Source organism: Protopterus annectens, chromosome 16.part0, assembly GCF_019279795.1.
Source record: "Protopterus annectens isolate FY-2018-M chromosome 16.part0, PAN1.0, whole genome shotgun sequence".
In the NCBI taxonomy this organism is placed as follows: Eukaryota; Metazoa; Chordata; order Ceratodontiformes; family Protopteridae; genus Protopterus; species Protopterus annectens.
Genome location: NC_056750.1, coordinates 694,514,413 through 694,531,371, shown reverse-complemented (window position 1 = coordinate 694,531,371; position 16,959 = coordinate 694,514,413). Strand labels below are relative to the sequence as shown.

The 16,959-nt window shown below is 37.5% G+C and overlaps 1 protein-coding gene across 2 annotated transcripts in view; it reads left to right on the top strand.

Moving 5' to 3' along the window:
• The window catches only part of CPNE6 (copine 6), an 886,978-nt gene that overhangs the window by 793,949 nt on the left and 76,070 nt on the right, over window positions 1-16,959 (top strand). For both annotated transcript variants that reach the window (XM_044058469.1, XM_044058468.1), the window contains exons 11-13: window positions 90-223; window positions 2,755-2,809; window positions 4,042-4,093. In XM_044058469.1, coding sequence (XP_043914404.1) covers window positions 90-223; window positions 2,755-2,809; window positions 4,042-4,093 — 241 coding nt within the window. The remainder of the gene's footprint in view (window positions 1-89; window positions 224-2,754; window positions 2,810-4,041; window positions 4,094-16,959) is intronic.

Sequence of the window (16,959 nt, the reverse complement as noted above, 5' to 3'; positions counted from 1 at the left end):
AAGAACTGAAATGATAATCACTCAGGAAATGTCTCTGTGATCACTATTCTTTTAGCTGTCTCCTTAATATCTGTTCATTATTTTTCTAGGTGGCAATTGATTTTACTGCTTCGAATGGTGAGCCACGCAACAGCCAGTCCCTGCATTACATTGACTCATCTCAGCCAAATGAATATTTAAAGGCTTTGTCTGCTGTGGGAGAAATCTGTCAGGATTATGACAGGTCAGTTTGTCTTTGTATGCATCTCATTTCCTTCTGGTTTAGAAAATTTAAAATATTCAGAAAACTGTTAGATCATTTATATTTACAGTCCAGAAGTTGTACTTAAAGACAGCAAGAGTGAAAGTGAAGGAGAATACAGCCTCAGATGCAAGGCATTATAGGGAAGTGAACATGAAGTGTTACTTCCTACCCTGTTATTTCTATGGCAGTACAGAAATAATAAATGCAGCTTAGTCTTCACAGCTATATGGTAAAGCTTGCTAAAAGTTAAAAGGTTTGCTCTTCAATAAAGAGCTGAGGGGGTGTGAATCACAGTCTATTTTTTTTTTTTTGCTTTTCACTTTAAGAGCTGTGGGTGTGGGATGTGACATTGTAAACCAGTACTAGTTACATGATGAGCAGGCTATGTCTCAGCTTAAATAATTAGGATAGTAGCTACTCTGCAAGTATGCTTTGGTAGCCAATACATTTTGGACCAGCCTAACAACCAAAAAGAAAACTCTTACGGGTATGAAAACGTCTTCTCATGAACGTTTCATCAATGCTGATATTTAAAGTGATTTGTTCATATTCCTAAGTACGCTGTGGCATTTAACGAGTTAGGTGTTGCAGTGTACTTGTATTACTTTCATTCCTTTTTTTAAGCTATTTTTAATTAAAAAAAAAATTTTAATTAAACCACAGCAGAAATAAATTTACTGTATCGCTCAGTGACGTCAACTAAGGAATAATGTGAGTTGTGACCATATACTTTAATGGATCATATTTGCCCATGCAAAAAAAATACATATATTATAGTCTGTGGATGCCCTACACACTTTCCCTAAGTTAACTTCACTAAGATTTAAGTTTACCTTTTAGCCAAGTGTCAAAATCATGGGGAGAGTGGCATTTTTCAAAACTGATTATCAAAAAAATAGAGCAGATGAAAATATCTGACCGAGAACAAATTTTGTCACATTTTGTACCACATACTCAGGTGGTAATATACATTTATTTTTTATGAGCAAATGACTAACATAAGACAGAATGAACAAATAAAATAACATGACAATTAAAATCCTTGTCATATTTTGCATCAATGGATAAGTAGTATTCGAAAAAATGATTTGCTTTATGAGTAAAAATTGCACAAGTAGTAGGCCTGACAGTAATAACTAAACAAGGAATGAGGTTTTATTCTTGTTGCTATGACAGAAATATCAAGATAGTATTTTTATTTGGTTTATGGTTATACTGGTGAACCAAATGCACATTTCAGTCTTTCAATTCTAGCAACAGGATTGCCGATAAGTTTGACTGTCATATGTATGACTAGGGTACGTTACTTAACATACTGGGACTCTGGCAGTCTGGAGCAGATAATATGTTTCAAGTTAAGACTGTATAAAATTAGTCTACTCATATTGTATTTCATATCACAGACCGGCACATTCCAGAAACCACTGATATTATTAGAACTGTACAAAGCACAACAAATAAAACGAATCATTGACAAGTTAAAACTGATTCCATTTGCACTTGTGAGGTTATACAAATCCTTTATCAGTCAATGAACACAAGCCCATTGCATTACAAAAAAAAAAAAAATACGACAGAATACCTCTCAGCTGTCCAGATTTTTGCCTCATATGTTTGGTCTGGTCATCATAAAATTCATGTTTTTCCAGAAAACCATTGAGAAATGAAGTCACAAAATAATTACCAACATTTGAGTTTCAGGCGTCATATCCTTCAGAAAATGCAGGCTAATACATAACCTCTTATTCTAGCACTCTTTAAATTTATAAGAGCAATATTTAAAATCTGTCCTTATTTTTTGGCCTTTGTCCTGCCATTGTTTTTGGCTTTGTCTAGATTCCTTGTGTTAAGCGGTTGAATGGTATGCCTCACTGTAAATATGCAACTAAACTGAGTCACAGAATTTTATTCAACTGAAGGGGTGACCCTTATTTAGCTAATGTGTAAGTATAAAAGTAATCTTGGAAATTAGATACTTCCTTTACACACTAGGGGCTAGTTTCCATGTAATTGCACAGAAGCTTTAACACATATACTGTCCTCCTTTCCCTCTTATCTACCAAGAAAGTAATTCACTGTAAAAATGCTTCTATTTAAGGAAACACAATAGCATTCAATCTGTCTAGTTTCAATATTTCTGTAGTCTTTTTTTGGCACTGGCATAACAATGTGTAACGTAAATATTACTCTAAAATGTATAGATTAGAGATTAAATATGATTAGGTCTTTTAATTTCTTAATAGAAATATGTGACCAAAGGGTGCAGTGTCTTATGAGTTTAAATAAGAGCATCTTCATTTGCAACTTCTCGCCACATGGAAGGTAATTTCAATCTCTGCATGAAAGGAATTGTACTATTGCTTCTCTGTTAGTGTGTTGCAACAACAAGCTTCTTTTCACAGCTTTTAGCATCATTCTGATAATCGGCTTTGCTCATACTAAGAACTGCAGTGTCATATGGGGAAAGAAATTGTGCTGTTCCTAATGAGTGTTCATCTTTTTTATTCAAGTGATAAGAAGTTTCCAGCTTTTGGCTTTGGTGCTAGAATTCCTCCAAATTATGAGGTAAGAGTCAAACTCATCCCACCCTAAATTATCTGTCAATGAATGTATTGTTTTTGTTTTTTTGTTTTTTTACATGCCCATATTTTCAGTATGGGACCTATTCAATTGTTCTTTTAATCAGGGAAAGGCAAAACATTATTTCTCTTCAGTTTCCCTGCTAGCTAGGTCTGACTTAATTCAGAAGTACAACTATGAAACACCAAACTGATATACGACAAAAGGCCAGAACCAAGTAAACGAACAATGACTGAAAAACTGTTTTAATAAAACAAATGGCAGTAAATGCCTTCTAGGAGTACATCAGATAAAATTAGTGCAAATAAATATACTCATGAATTAAACAGCATAAATAGATCAATTAATTGATTTATCAACTTATGGTATTTAATTCATGAGTATATTTATTTGCACTAATTTTATCTGATGTCCTCCTAGAAGGCATTTACTGCCGAAGCGCTAAAGAAGAGCATAGTTTTTTGTGCTACCATTTGTTTTATTAAAACAGTTTCTCAGTTATTGGTTTCTGACTTAATTCGGGTCTTTGTGCCTCCACTTATCATGTTCTCCAGCAGCTGCTACCTCATTGAGCTAATTAGTCCATTTCTGATTGCTAACAGATTTGAAATCTGTGTAAAATGCCCTAGACACAGCATACAATGACAGAAGTAGAGGAGCCCACCCTAGAAGAAAGAACAGCAGTAAGGAACATGAAGTGAGGCAAAGCAGGCTCAGATGAGGTCACAGCAGATATGATAAAGATGCTGGGTGAGAAAGGGCAGAAAAGCTCCTGAGGGTATTCCTATCAGTATGGAGAGAAGGGTGTATCCCAGATATCTGGTGAATAAGCATACTAGTGCCAGTGTACAAGAATGAAGGGGGCAGCCACAGTTCGCTATTTGTCTGACACAAATCCAGTGCAGAGAGCAAGTTTAAATATGCTTAGTGGTGAGTATACCAGATAGTGTCTGGTGCTGACAACAAGACTGCCTGATACATTACCAGAACCCATGTAGCAAATATTCAGGACCTGCTTGGAGGTAAACCGGAGGGGTGGTGTGCTAATAAACTGGGGAATGTTAGGAAGAGATGGAGTAAAGTTGGTGCTGAATTTCCCATGTTGAAATCTAGACCATGTCCAATACAAAAAAGTTGATTATTCAAATGTTGTAAAATTATTAAACTTTATTTAGTTTAACAATTGGTTATTTTAGTTGTTTACATTTCTCTTACAGGTTTCACATGACTTCCCCATAAACTTCAAGTCCGATAATCCAGAATGTGAGGGTAAGAAATACAACTGCTTCATTCATAGTAAAAAAGTGATGGCTCACTTACTAGTGTAGTCATATTGTTGCAGCTGTGCATATGAGATGTGTTTCTGTGAAGGAAGACAGAAATCTAATGATAGCTTTAACAACACTGTGAAATATAACATGGCTATAATGTTGCACTGTGTCTGGCCCAGGATGTGACCGAAAAGAGTCACTCACCAATCAACCTGACCAACTACCTGGTTAAGAAATCAATCAATAAATAACACAAAATATATTAAGGATTTCCATGATGTTGCCAAATTTCTAACATATTTATTTGCTTAACAGATGAGATGAAATGATGATCAATGACAGACAGTCTTCTGGTTTTTTTTCTGTCTTTTTTCCTGTCTTGCACTACTGATTAGCTTGACCAGGAGGCAAATAAGAGAAATATGCTCCCTTTGTTAACAATATTGCTACTAACAATCATACCTCTCAACTGTATAGATTTTCACAGAATGTCCAGATTTTGGATTCTTATTTTGGGTCTGTTTTTCATAAAATTGTGGTTTTCTGGCAAATTACTGGTAAATCATTAAAGTGTGAAGTTAGAAAATAATGACAGACATTTGAGTTTTAGACTTCACATCCTTGAGAAAATCCCAAAACTGTTATTTTATCAACTTTCTATGTTTGTAAGATCATCTTCTTCTTTCAGCTGTTCCCGTTGGGGGTCGCCACAGTGGATCATCTGTTTCCATTTCTTCCTGTCCTCTGCATCATGCTCTTTCACACCAACCGCCTGCATGTCCTCTCTCACCACATCCATAAACCTCATCTTAGGCCTTCCTCTTTTCCTCTTACCTGGCAGCTCCATCCTTAGCATCCTTTTCCCAATATACCCAGCATCCCCTCCTCAGCACATGTCCAAACCAATGCAATCTCGCCTCTCTTGCTTTGTCTCCAAACTGTCCAACCTGAGCTGACCCGCTAATACACTGATTCCTAATCCTATCCATCCTAGTCACACCCAGTGCAAATCTTAACATCTTTAACTCTGCCACATCCAGCACTGACTCCTGCCTTTTCGTCAATGCTACTGTCTCCAACCCATATAACATAGCTGGTCTCAGTACCCTCTTGTAGACCTTCCCTTCACTCTTACTGGTACCCGTCTGTCACAAATCACTCCTGACACTCTTCTCCACCCATTCCTCCCTGCCTGTACTCTCTTCTTCACCTCTCTTCCATGCTCACCATTACTCTGAACTGTTGATCCCAAGTACTTAAACTCATTCACCTTTACCAACTCTACTCCCTGCATCCTCATCATTCCTCTACCCTCCCTCTCATTTACACACATATATTCTGTCTTAGCCCTGCTTACCTTCATTCCTCTACTCTCTAAAGAATATCTCCACCTCTTCAGGGTCTCCTCAACCTGGTCCCTACTCTCACTACATATCACAATGTCATCTGCAAACATCATAGTCCATGGGGCCTCCTGTCTAATCTCATCTGTCAACCTGTCCATCACCACTGCAAATAAGAAAGGACTCAGAGCTGATCCTTGATGTAATCCCACCTCCACCTTAAACGTATCTGTCACTCCCACTGCAGTCCTCACCAATGTCACACTACCCTTGTACATATCCTGTACCACTCTTACATACTTCTCTGCCACTCCTGACTTCCTCATACAATACCACAACTCCTCTCTAGGCACCCTGTCATATGCTTTCTCTAAGTCCACAAAGACACAATGCAACTCCTTCTGACCTTCTCTGCATTTCTCCAACAACACTCTCAAAGCAAACATTGCATCTGTAGTGCTCTTTCCTGGCATGAAACCATACTGCTGATCACTAATCATCACCTCCCCTCTCAACTTAGCGTTCACTACTCTTTCCCATAACTTCAAGCTGTGACTGATCAGTTTTATCCTTCTGTAGTTACTGCAGCTCTGCACATCACCCTGATTCTTAAAGATAGGTACCAAAACAGTTTCAACACTCCTCAGGCATCCTCTGACTTTCCAAACTTTCATTAAACAATCTGGTTATAAATTCCACTGCCATTTCTCATAAGTACCTCCATGCTTCCACTGGTATGTCATCTGGGCCAACAGCCTTTCCATTCTTCATCCTCTTCATAGTTGTCCTTACTTCCTCCTTGCTAATCTTCTTCCCTTCCTGATTCACTATCCCATCATCCAACCTTCTCTCCCTCTCATTCTCTTCATTAATCAGCCCTTTAAAGTACTCTTTCCATCTACTCAACACACTCTCCTCACTTGTGAGTACGTTTTCCTCACTGTCCTTTATCACCCTTACTTGCTGCACATCTTTCCCAGCTCTGTCCCTCTGTCTAGCAAATTGGTACAGGTCCTTTTCTCCTTCTTTAGTGTCCAATCTCTCATACAACTCTCCATATGCCTTATCCTTAGCCTTTGCCACCTCTCTCTTTGCCATGCACCTCATCTCCTTATACTCATGTCTACTTTCTTCATTTCTTTGACAATCCCACTTCTTCTTTGCCAGCCTCTTCCTCTGTATACTCTACTGTACTTCCTCATTCCACCACCATGTCACCTTGACCTCCTTCCTCTGTCCAGATGTCACACCAAGCACCTTCCTAGCAGTCTCCCTTACTAGCTCTGCTGTAGTTACCCAGCTATTTGGTAACTCTTCATTGCCTCCCAGTGCCTGTCTTAACTCTTCCCTGAACTCCACCTCACAATCACCCTTTTTTAACTTCCACCATTTAATCCTTGGCACTGCTTTCACACTCCTCCTCCTCTTCTTGATCACCATCATCCTACAGACCACCATTCTATGCTACTTAACTACACTTTCCCCAATCACCACTTTACAGTCTACAATCTCCTTCAGACTGGCCCTCCTACATAGGATATAATCCACCTGTGTGCATCTTCCTCCACTCTTGTATGTCACCCTATGCTCCTCCCTCTTCTTAAAATACGTATTCACCACAGCCATATCCATCCTTTTCGCAAAATCCACAATCATCTGACCTTCTGCATTCCTCTCATTAACACCATACCTACCCATCACTTCCTCATCCCCTCTGTTCACTTCACCAACATGCCCATTGAAGTCCGCTCCAATCACTAGTCTCTCACCCTTGGGTGCACACACCACCACTTCATCCAACTCACTCCAAAATTTTTCTTTCTCATCCATCGCACACCCAACTTGCGGAGCATATGCACTAACAACATTCATCATTACACCATCAATTTCAAGCTTCATAAACATCACTCTATCAGACACTCTCTTCACCTCCAAAACACTCTTGGCATACTGTTCCATTTGAATAACCCCTACCCCATTTCTTCTCCCATCCACACCATGATAGAACAATTTGAACCCGCCTCCTATACACTTGGCCTTACTTCCCTTCCATCTTGTCTCTTGCACGCACAATATATCAACCTTCCTTCTCTCCATCATATCAGCTAGCTCTCTCCCGATACCAGTCAAACTGCCAACATTCAAAGTTCCTACCCTCAGTGCTACACTCCTAATCTTCCTCCTCTCTTCCTGCCTTTGGGCATGCCTTCCCCCTCCTCTTCTTCTTCGGCCAACAGTAGCCCAATTTCTGCCAGCACCCTGTTGGCTAACAGTACTGGTGGCGGTCTTTGTTAACCTGGGACTCGACCGATCCGGTATGTAAATATGAAATGTTCTCCACATCAGTAATTTGGCAGAGGTTTTACGCCGGATGCCCTTCCTGACGCAACCCTCCCCATTTATCGGGGCTTGGCACCGGCACAAAGAAACACACTGGCTTGTGCATCCCCAGTGGCTGGGTTTGTAAAGAGCAATATTTAAAAATTTTCATTATTTTAGGTCCTTTGTCTCACTTTTATTGATAGCCTTGTCCAATTTCTTGCTCTAAGAGTTTGAGAGGTATGCTAACAATCCACTCATGAATTAGCTGCAAGTAGCCTTGAGTTATATATGTTACTGTTTTATACTTACTTACTTGTACATGACACAACATGGAATTAAAAATATACTAAAGCATGATACAACTCCCTTATGTGAGTTTACAGTTTAAAATATCATGATTCAGATACTGTGATCCATAAGTATTCTATTCTCAATGATATTTTAGCATGCAAACTCACATAAGGAAGTTAGTGCAGTTATCACTTTAAAACAAGACATAGTACAGCAGAATTTAAGTCAGTGTTTTGTTTTGCTCCACAGGATTCATCTACTGACTTATGACTAAATGGGTTGCATAGGTCTGGTGGTAGTGAAACACCACAATGCTGTGCTGTTCAACCAGATACAGTGGCCATGGAAAAACAGAGGTTTTCACTTTCTTGCAGGATATTTGTTGAATCAATAATGTCCCCGCTGTATGGCTCAAAGTCCTTTCTTTTCATTTTATGGCAGACAGAAATACTGATCTATTTGGTCTACAAAGACTATTTAATATCTTTTTCTTTTTTATCATTCACATTTCCCATTGTTTCTGTTTATCACAGGTTTTGTTGAATGACTCAATGGATTCACCATCCATTTTGTGAGTGTAAACAATACACATTGTCTGTAAACCTCCCACACATCTGGAGAAACATTTCTTCCTTCTGTCTGCTGATTGGCTGATTGACATCGTTTATCTTGTCCTCATTTTTTCTGTGTTTTTGTGCATTTTTTTCATATTTTTCTAAAATTGTTATGCACCCATACAGTGTTTTCTCTCTCCTTTCTCAGGAAAGAACAGATCCAGTTCCCTTAATCTTAATTATATATACCATTATTTTCTCTGAACCCTAATTTTTGTGTGATTTTATCATGTTTACTTTTAAATAATATGGTATTTGCTTCTTTCAGAGGTCTCCAATACTACATAAAGTACTTCATGTGTCCCTTTCAGCAGCTGGTACTGTAGGTTCACAAGTACTTGCAACGCTGTTGATCTGTAAGGGTCTTATGAAGCCTGGCCTTTCATTCACATGGTAAAGTTTAGCCCTTGTATTTTGCATATGAATAATCTAGACAAAAGCAGAACAAGGATATGCGGAGACATTTTTTTGTTGCTCCTATCCATGAGGGACATGGGTGCTAAAACAATGGGTGAGTTTCTAATTTTTCATCCATTAAGCCAAATTACATTTGAATAAAGTTAATTCTCTGTGGAGTGAAGCATGTTTCCATAGCAGAGGTATTCTCTGCAATGCATAATTAACATCACGACATGTTCTGTTTATGTGCCAAGAGACCAAAATACCTCAAGGCTCTATACATGAGGCAGAATCACTTTCAGTAGCCTGTATGATATCAAGAAGAGGGAAAAGGTTTTGAGATGGTCTGCATAGTTTTGTGATTTTTTTTTTTTAGGCCTTAGTGAGCAATCATTATGGTCACAACAATTGCGGTAAGTGTTTTGACAGGTAAATACTGAATGTGGCATTATATTCAATGATGCATACATGGTTTTCAGTTCTTCAGTCCTTGCGAGTTATCACCAAAATGCCTTCCCTTGTGAATATTTTCCTGGTGCAACTGGTATACTATAAGCTAGACCGACATAAAAAAAAAAAAAAAAAAAACATACCAGGAAGGACATTACTGATTGCATACGTGTTTTTTAGTTGTTGAAGAAATTACCATAATGATAAATTTGGTAAATATTTTTGATGCTATAGAAAGCAATAAAGGAGAACAGCATTTTTACACTGGTTAGTCCCAAGCAAACATGCCAAACGTACCTTTCACAGATGAAGCACTGAAAGTGTAAGGACATTGAAAGATGCACTAAAGCTGAGCTTTATTTATAATATCGGTCATAAAATCATCGCCCAAATCTCTGGCCAATTTCAGTGCATTGGTAATATTGCATTCATAATATTGTCTAACTGATTGACAGCCAAGTACAGTGGAATGATTACATTCCTGTACTTGGACACCATACCTTTAGATATAAATCATGCAATGAAAAAGGACTTCTTATAATAGTAGATGTGTGACAGTCAGAGGACAGTTCATTATAAACAAATGTTCACAGATCCCTGACTACAGGATCAATACTCAGACGTCTGTCATGAATGTGAGTGTACATGGGAATTCATGTTTCCTGAAGAAACCATTATGCATTTCTTGGCTTTTAGTTTTAGTCCGTAGTTTTGACACTAGCTACCTGTTTGGGAAAGGCTCTCTTGTAAGCTTTTGGTGTCTTCTGGAGAGTTTATGATGGCACCTAGTTTAGTCAGCTGCAAACATGACCAGCCATAAATACTTAACATTTGTTTTAACTTCTGAGAAGTAAATGCCAAAGAGGAGTTACCCAAGGAATAAACCCTGGGATACACCTCTAGCAAAAGATCTTTTGGAGGAGGTAGAGACATCCACCTTGATTTCATTTTCTCTGTTTGTGAACCAATTCACTGAGCTTAAAAGGGATATGCATTCATTTGTGAATGTGTGGGATAGTGTAAAATGCCTTTTTGAGGTCTAGCTAGGCTGTGATTACCTTTTCAAAGGTTACATAAGCAGGATCTGTACTTCATGAATCCAAATTGTGACACTTACAATACAAAACATGTTTTCATAACTGATATTTCAAACCAAACCCAGCCTTAATGCAACCTTACACTTCCAGTGTTACACCTGTGAAAGCTACTTGTTTGATTGAGAAGTACCAATGTATAATGTTTTCTGTTGTTTTGCTGTGAGTTTTGTTAAATGTCATTTGGGGGGGTGATGACAATCTTAGCTATCTGGAGGAATGATACAAAAGCAGTGTAGAGATTAAATTTACTCAACAGGCCCAAGATACCATACTATATACATTTAAAACATATTTACAGATGATAGATTAGTACACATCCAAAGAAAGGGGACTGTCTAAAGAATGGCTTGAAACATCAGAATAAGTGATTTATGGAAGCAAATGCAAAATACTTAATTTGGGTGACAATATCTGTGTTATGCAGCACAACACTGGGGAAAGGAGCTATTAGAAATGCAAAATAATAAATACAATAAAAAACTATTATGGACACTAACAATATATGTATAATGCTTTCATTATGCAAACGTGTGTATTTATTATGCCAGGGATTCAGTATGGTAATGGACAGCCGCTTTTATAAGGAAGCTGCTCTCAAACAACTGAATGAAGGTGAAGCTTATGATAAAATAGATTTAAACCTCACCCAAGGGATAGTTAGGAATGTACACATGGTATTAGATGACTGTTTACAGAGTATTATTAGTACATATATCTATAAGTATTGTTACATTGCTATTCCTGTTATCCCTATGTTTCAAGCTCTTCCTAAGATTCATATAAATTATAGAAATCCACCTTTAAGGCCAATAGTTTTGGGGCAAGGATGGGTGACAGAAATGATGTCTGTATATGTTGAAAAATGTTTAAGAAATGTTTTGAATGAAAATAAATTTGTTTTGAATGACTCTAGGCAGTTTTTAGTACAATTATATTAGCATTATTCTAGTGCAGAATGCAATGTTAATTATTTGTTTGTAACATTAGATATCACCTAACGATGAAGGCCTGGAAATTACCAGACTCTTTCTATTAAATCATGGTTTTTATACCGAAAAACAAGTAGATCTTTTATGCTTATTTACTGAGACGGTATTAGAAAATAATGTTTTAATATTTGCTGGTAAATATTATCGACCAAGAAAGGGTGTAGCAATGGGCAACCCCTGTGCTAGCAGCTATGCTAATATAGTGTTAGCACAGTGGGAGAAACAGAGTGTCTTTTCCAATAATAAATTTGTTTCTTCTATTGCCTTTTATAAATGATTTGTAGATGACATGTTTGTGCTTTGGAGAGGAAATGAAAATTAATTCAATGAGTTCCTCGAATATTTACATAGTGTACAGTGTTTCCTGAAATTTACCAGTCATGTTTCAGAAACTAGTATAGAATATTTACACATTAAATTAGAGAAGGATCATCTAAATAGGATTGTTAACAGTCCCTATAGGAAGAAGTGTTATAGGAATCATACTTTACACAGAAACAGCTTACATCCACCTCATATATTTAGAAACGTTAAAGGACAAGCCATGCGTTTTTCCTGTTTGAATAATTTAGACAGTAAATTTCTATTGGAAATTGAAGGTATGACAGATGAGCTAGGGGATACCGGACTGATGAAGCAGAGCAAGGTGTACGTGAGGCTACGATCTAAGAAAAGACAGAGCCTCTCCATATTTTTCTGATAGGTACCAACAATTTGAGAGAAAAGAGAATGTGACTTGTGTGAGAGCACCTACCATTAATCTTACTTCCTAAAGTGATATTAAAATTATATGCAATACCATCAGAGATAATTAGCATATTTTAACAGGTGATAGGGAAGTTAATAGTGTGATAGGAACTGAACCCATGTTCACGATTAGGAATAAAAAATCACTAAAGAGATTTTTTATGTTACAACAATTATAATCATGGGACTTTTACTGACCAGTTTGGTATATCCCCTTGTAGAACATGCAATCTTTGCCATCTTACAGATTTGGATAGTAGATTTATACAGCCTATTACTAATAAAGTATATAAATATAATGTGGTCACTACATGTAGGACTAGGAATTTAGTCTACTTAGCACAGTGCACGTTGTCTCATATATTTCATATATTTTATATAGGTAAGACTAACTATGTTGTTAGAAAGGATGAGGGAACATATGAGAGATATGACAATTAATAAAAACAATAATTCTTTAGCTAGGCATGTTGCAGAAACTAATCAAGAATACACATTTAAATTTAAAGTAACAGAGATACTTAAAGATAATGGTTGACTTGGTGACATTTGTAATGAAACTGAACATAGGGAATTATTTTGGATTTTACACTTGCAAGCTGACAAGGAAGAAGGCCTGAATGATAAGGTCTCTTTAAAATCTAAATTAAAGAAAAAGAGAGGCTAATAGGTTTGTTTTCATATCATGTAATTCATTATTTTTGTTTTTACTGGCTAATGGATTTGAACCACTTAGTATTTATTTGGATGCATTTTATTTTGATATGTATGGTCTGAACACACTTACCCTGTTTTTATTTTAATAAAGTTTTGCCGACCGCCTATACAGTGTTGTTATTTTAACTAGTTTATTTTGCCAATCAAAACCACTATGAATAGATTATATAATCTTTACTTTTCCATTAGCATTCTGATATTGTTTTATCAAACACTGGTTTTCCAACTACTAATCAATAATCATTTGACCAAGTTTCAACAGTCTGTACACAATGGATCAAAAGACTAATGTATACAGTTAATCTCCTTGCAATGCAGGTGTTGCAGTTTTGATGTTTGTGTAAGACTGTTGTGTATATATTTGGCAATTTTTGTTTTTCTTGCTGTTGTATTGCTGTAGAATAAGTTAGAGGGTGAAAGGGGGGAGTCCATCACATAGATGTGTTGGGGAGGGGGCTGGCAGTTGCTAAAAAGATATTTTCAAAATATGTAGTAATGGTTCATTGCCCTTCAAGAATGTTCATGATGACTGGATAGCCCAATCAGCATGCCTGTTGTAAACACACCAATAAAAAACGTCCGGCCACTGAAGTATCATAGAGCGGCCCGATTTTTCCAGTGTGAAATGCTTAGAGGACAAAGCAAAATACAAGAAAAATCACGTGCAGTCTGCAAAACTAAAGAAACAGAAATATACCTGATTTTCCTTTTATTTCTCCACTGTGCCTCCTAAAATATCAGCAGACTCTCGTACCTCTAAACTGCTCGGATTTTTCACAGAATGTCCAGATTTTTGGCTCATAGTCTTGGTCTCTTCCTCAAAAAAAAAGTTTTTTTCTTGCAAGCCACTGGAGATTGATGTCATTAAGTAAAGATAGACATTTCAGGTTACAAAATGTCCACTGACACAAAACGTACCCTAGGAGCTTTCGAACTTTGTAAGAGCAATACTTAAAATTTTTCTCTATTTTTGGACCTGTGTTCCCTCTGCTATGTTGGGCTTCATCCAGGTTTATTGCATTCAGTTAAAAGTTTCTCTTTACTCCATTGCTTCTCCTAGACTCTACTGATGTACTGTACAAATGTGGGAATGTACCTCCCATATGCATGCTCAGTACATCTGCAAATGCAGAATACTACAGCAGTATTATACAAAGACATTAAGAAATTAAAGCAATTTGACTTTGCTTAATCACTCCATCTTAGCCCTTGTGATTAAACCACATCAGCTATGGATTAATCTCATGATACCCTCACCCATTTGTGGGTTATTGCTAGATAATCATAGAAGTAGCTTAGGAAACTAGAGTTCTGATCTGTAGTTGATATGTTGTTTTGCAATCACTTCCTTATCAGTCCTTTATAACTTAAGCATTATAAATATGTTTTTTTTCTAAAGCTCTCTCCACTAATATAGTACCACATAACATATTTTTTTTTCTCTTTTACCCTCCTATACAAAGTGTTAGAGATAGAGAGAAAAAGACAAGCATTTGTAGGTTACAGCACAAAGGCTGCGATCTCCATCATCTTACTTGTCTATTGCTATGAAGTGCAGTAAAAATGTAATGGCTCCAATAAGGATCCCATCCCTTCCCATCATAAAGCAATTCAGAATTGTGTTTTATCTGCACATAGAACACATACTGCTAACAATACATGTCATTTCTTTCAGCAATACAGTGTTACATGATGGTCTTCACAAACAATCTTGCTTTAAGTTACAGTTCTGCTGCAGCAGTGCTATGCTGTAATAATGTACACATGCTCAATGTTTTTTAAATAGTATATGTTACTTCTCTGCTCTGTAGTTATCCAGAGGAATGTAGAATGTTGCAGTTGCAGCAGATGTCCCCAGCCGCAATTGTGCATCTCAAAGTGGAGTGACTGTTGCTAAGAATGCGAGTCCCCATTTTCTTTCAATCAACAGAAGTTTTAAATGGTCTCCACAGGCACTTTTTTTTTTTTTTTTTTTACTTTATTTTGTTTCCAGGGGTAGAGCACGGATTTCCATGGACATTTTTCAGATCAGCCCAGCAGCACTGTCTGGTAAAGTGTTTTGCTCTTAGTTATATAGTTAGGGAATGGAGGCTGAGAGAATTAAACCCAGGACCACTGGACCACAGAAAACAGCTCTGTGACACCTCTGTGCCAACTGCTAGGTGCAGTATTGTTGTATTTTGATTTATATCACAAGTCTAGTGTAGTATAACTCAGCAGTACAAAAATTTACGGCCCTAGTCATAAATCTCTGTTCTCACAAAAAAACTACAGTCAGAAATCCACATTATAAATGTTATAGCTGCAATCAAAATATTATGCTCTGTTCCCTTTAGAACACTTTCTATTACAGAATAACTGTATGTTAACAATGCCGTTTCCATCTATTAAAATACAAAGCAAAATGTTGCACCTCCAGTCAGAAAAGAGCTACAGTGTGAAATAGTTTTTTTAGCATTATGTAGAAATACTGAATATTATTTCTCTTTACTATAAGATGCAGTGCATAGGATCATAGGAAGTTACTAGGCTAATGGCTCTAGGACCCTTAAAAGCCTAGCCAAGTTCTACCATTATTTTCATGATCAGCACCTATTGCCCTTGTCCAAGAGAGACACAGGTGGAACCCCCGGGATGAATTTACAGTTAACCATCCAATCGTCCAGACTGTGCTTGAAGACAGCCAATTAGGTGCTCTGTATGACATGACGTGGGAGTCTCCAAAGGTGTGGTACCCTCTGGGAGATAAATCTGTCCCTCCAGCAGGTTCTATTAATGTCACATACCAGATTAAGGTCTTTAGATTGATTAACCTGTGTACCATTTAACTTGTGAATATGCAGCATTTCCAATAAATCAGGGTTAGAGATTGGTTGATTGCCTCTGAGTAGTCTGTATGAAACAGAATAAAGTGACAGTGATTTCAAGTGATCCACATAGGACAGATGCTGCAGACCTTGAATTTTCCTTGTGAGGAACCTTTGTGGTCTCTCCAATTGCTGAAGGTGTTTGGAAAGGTACATACTAAAAGGGGCATTGGACTCAGTTACTGGCCTGATGAGGGAAGAGTACAGGGGGGTTATAACTTTTTTTTTTCTGGAAGCAATGCCCTTACTTATGAGACGAGCAAGATAGAATGCCCTTCTTACCACTGTGGAGACATGGTGATCAAATTAAGGTTGCAGTCAACTTGTGTGTCCAGGTCTCTCACCACTGAGTGCGAGGTTAGGGTTTGCTATTGATGTGGTACTTAGCGGGAACATTGCTCTTACTGAAAGGATGATGATAAAACATATTTTTTGCATTGAGTTTAAGGCCATGACTTTGGCACCAATTATTTGTTTGTGTAAGACCATCTTGTAGAATGCTGACATCATTTAGAGATTCTTTGACCACTCCAAGTTTGCAGTCATCAGCAAACTGTCAGCCACAGACCTTTGGTTTTTGCTTGCACTTTAGATAAACAGATTCCATACAGTAGAGGTCCCAGGACCGATCCCTGTGGAACACCATTGGTTACAGGTCTGCTGTTGGATGTGGATTCCCCTATTTTGACTATACATGTTTTATCAATGAGCCAGTTTGTGACCCATGTAATGACATTAGGGTTGATACCTAGCAGGGTGAGTTTGTTAATGATGGCTGAGTGGGAGATGGTGTCAAAAGCCTTAGCTAAGTCTAGGTAGGCTGTATGCACAGATTTTCCCTCATCCAAGGCCTTGGTGACTGTCTCAAAGAAGTCCACCAGGTTTAACAGCCATGAACTCCCTTTGAAAAATCCAAGCTGAATAGGGTCAAGTGTTTGGAGATTGCCTATACCTTTGTTGATAAGGTCCATAACGATTCACTCCAAGGTCTTGGAAATAAGGCTAATCAGGCTAATAGGTCTATAGTT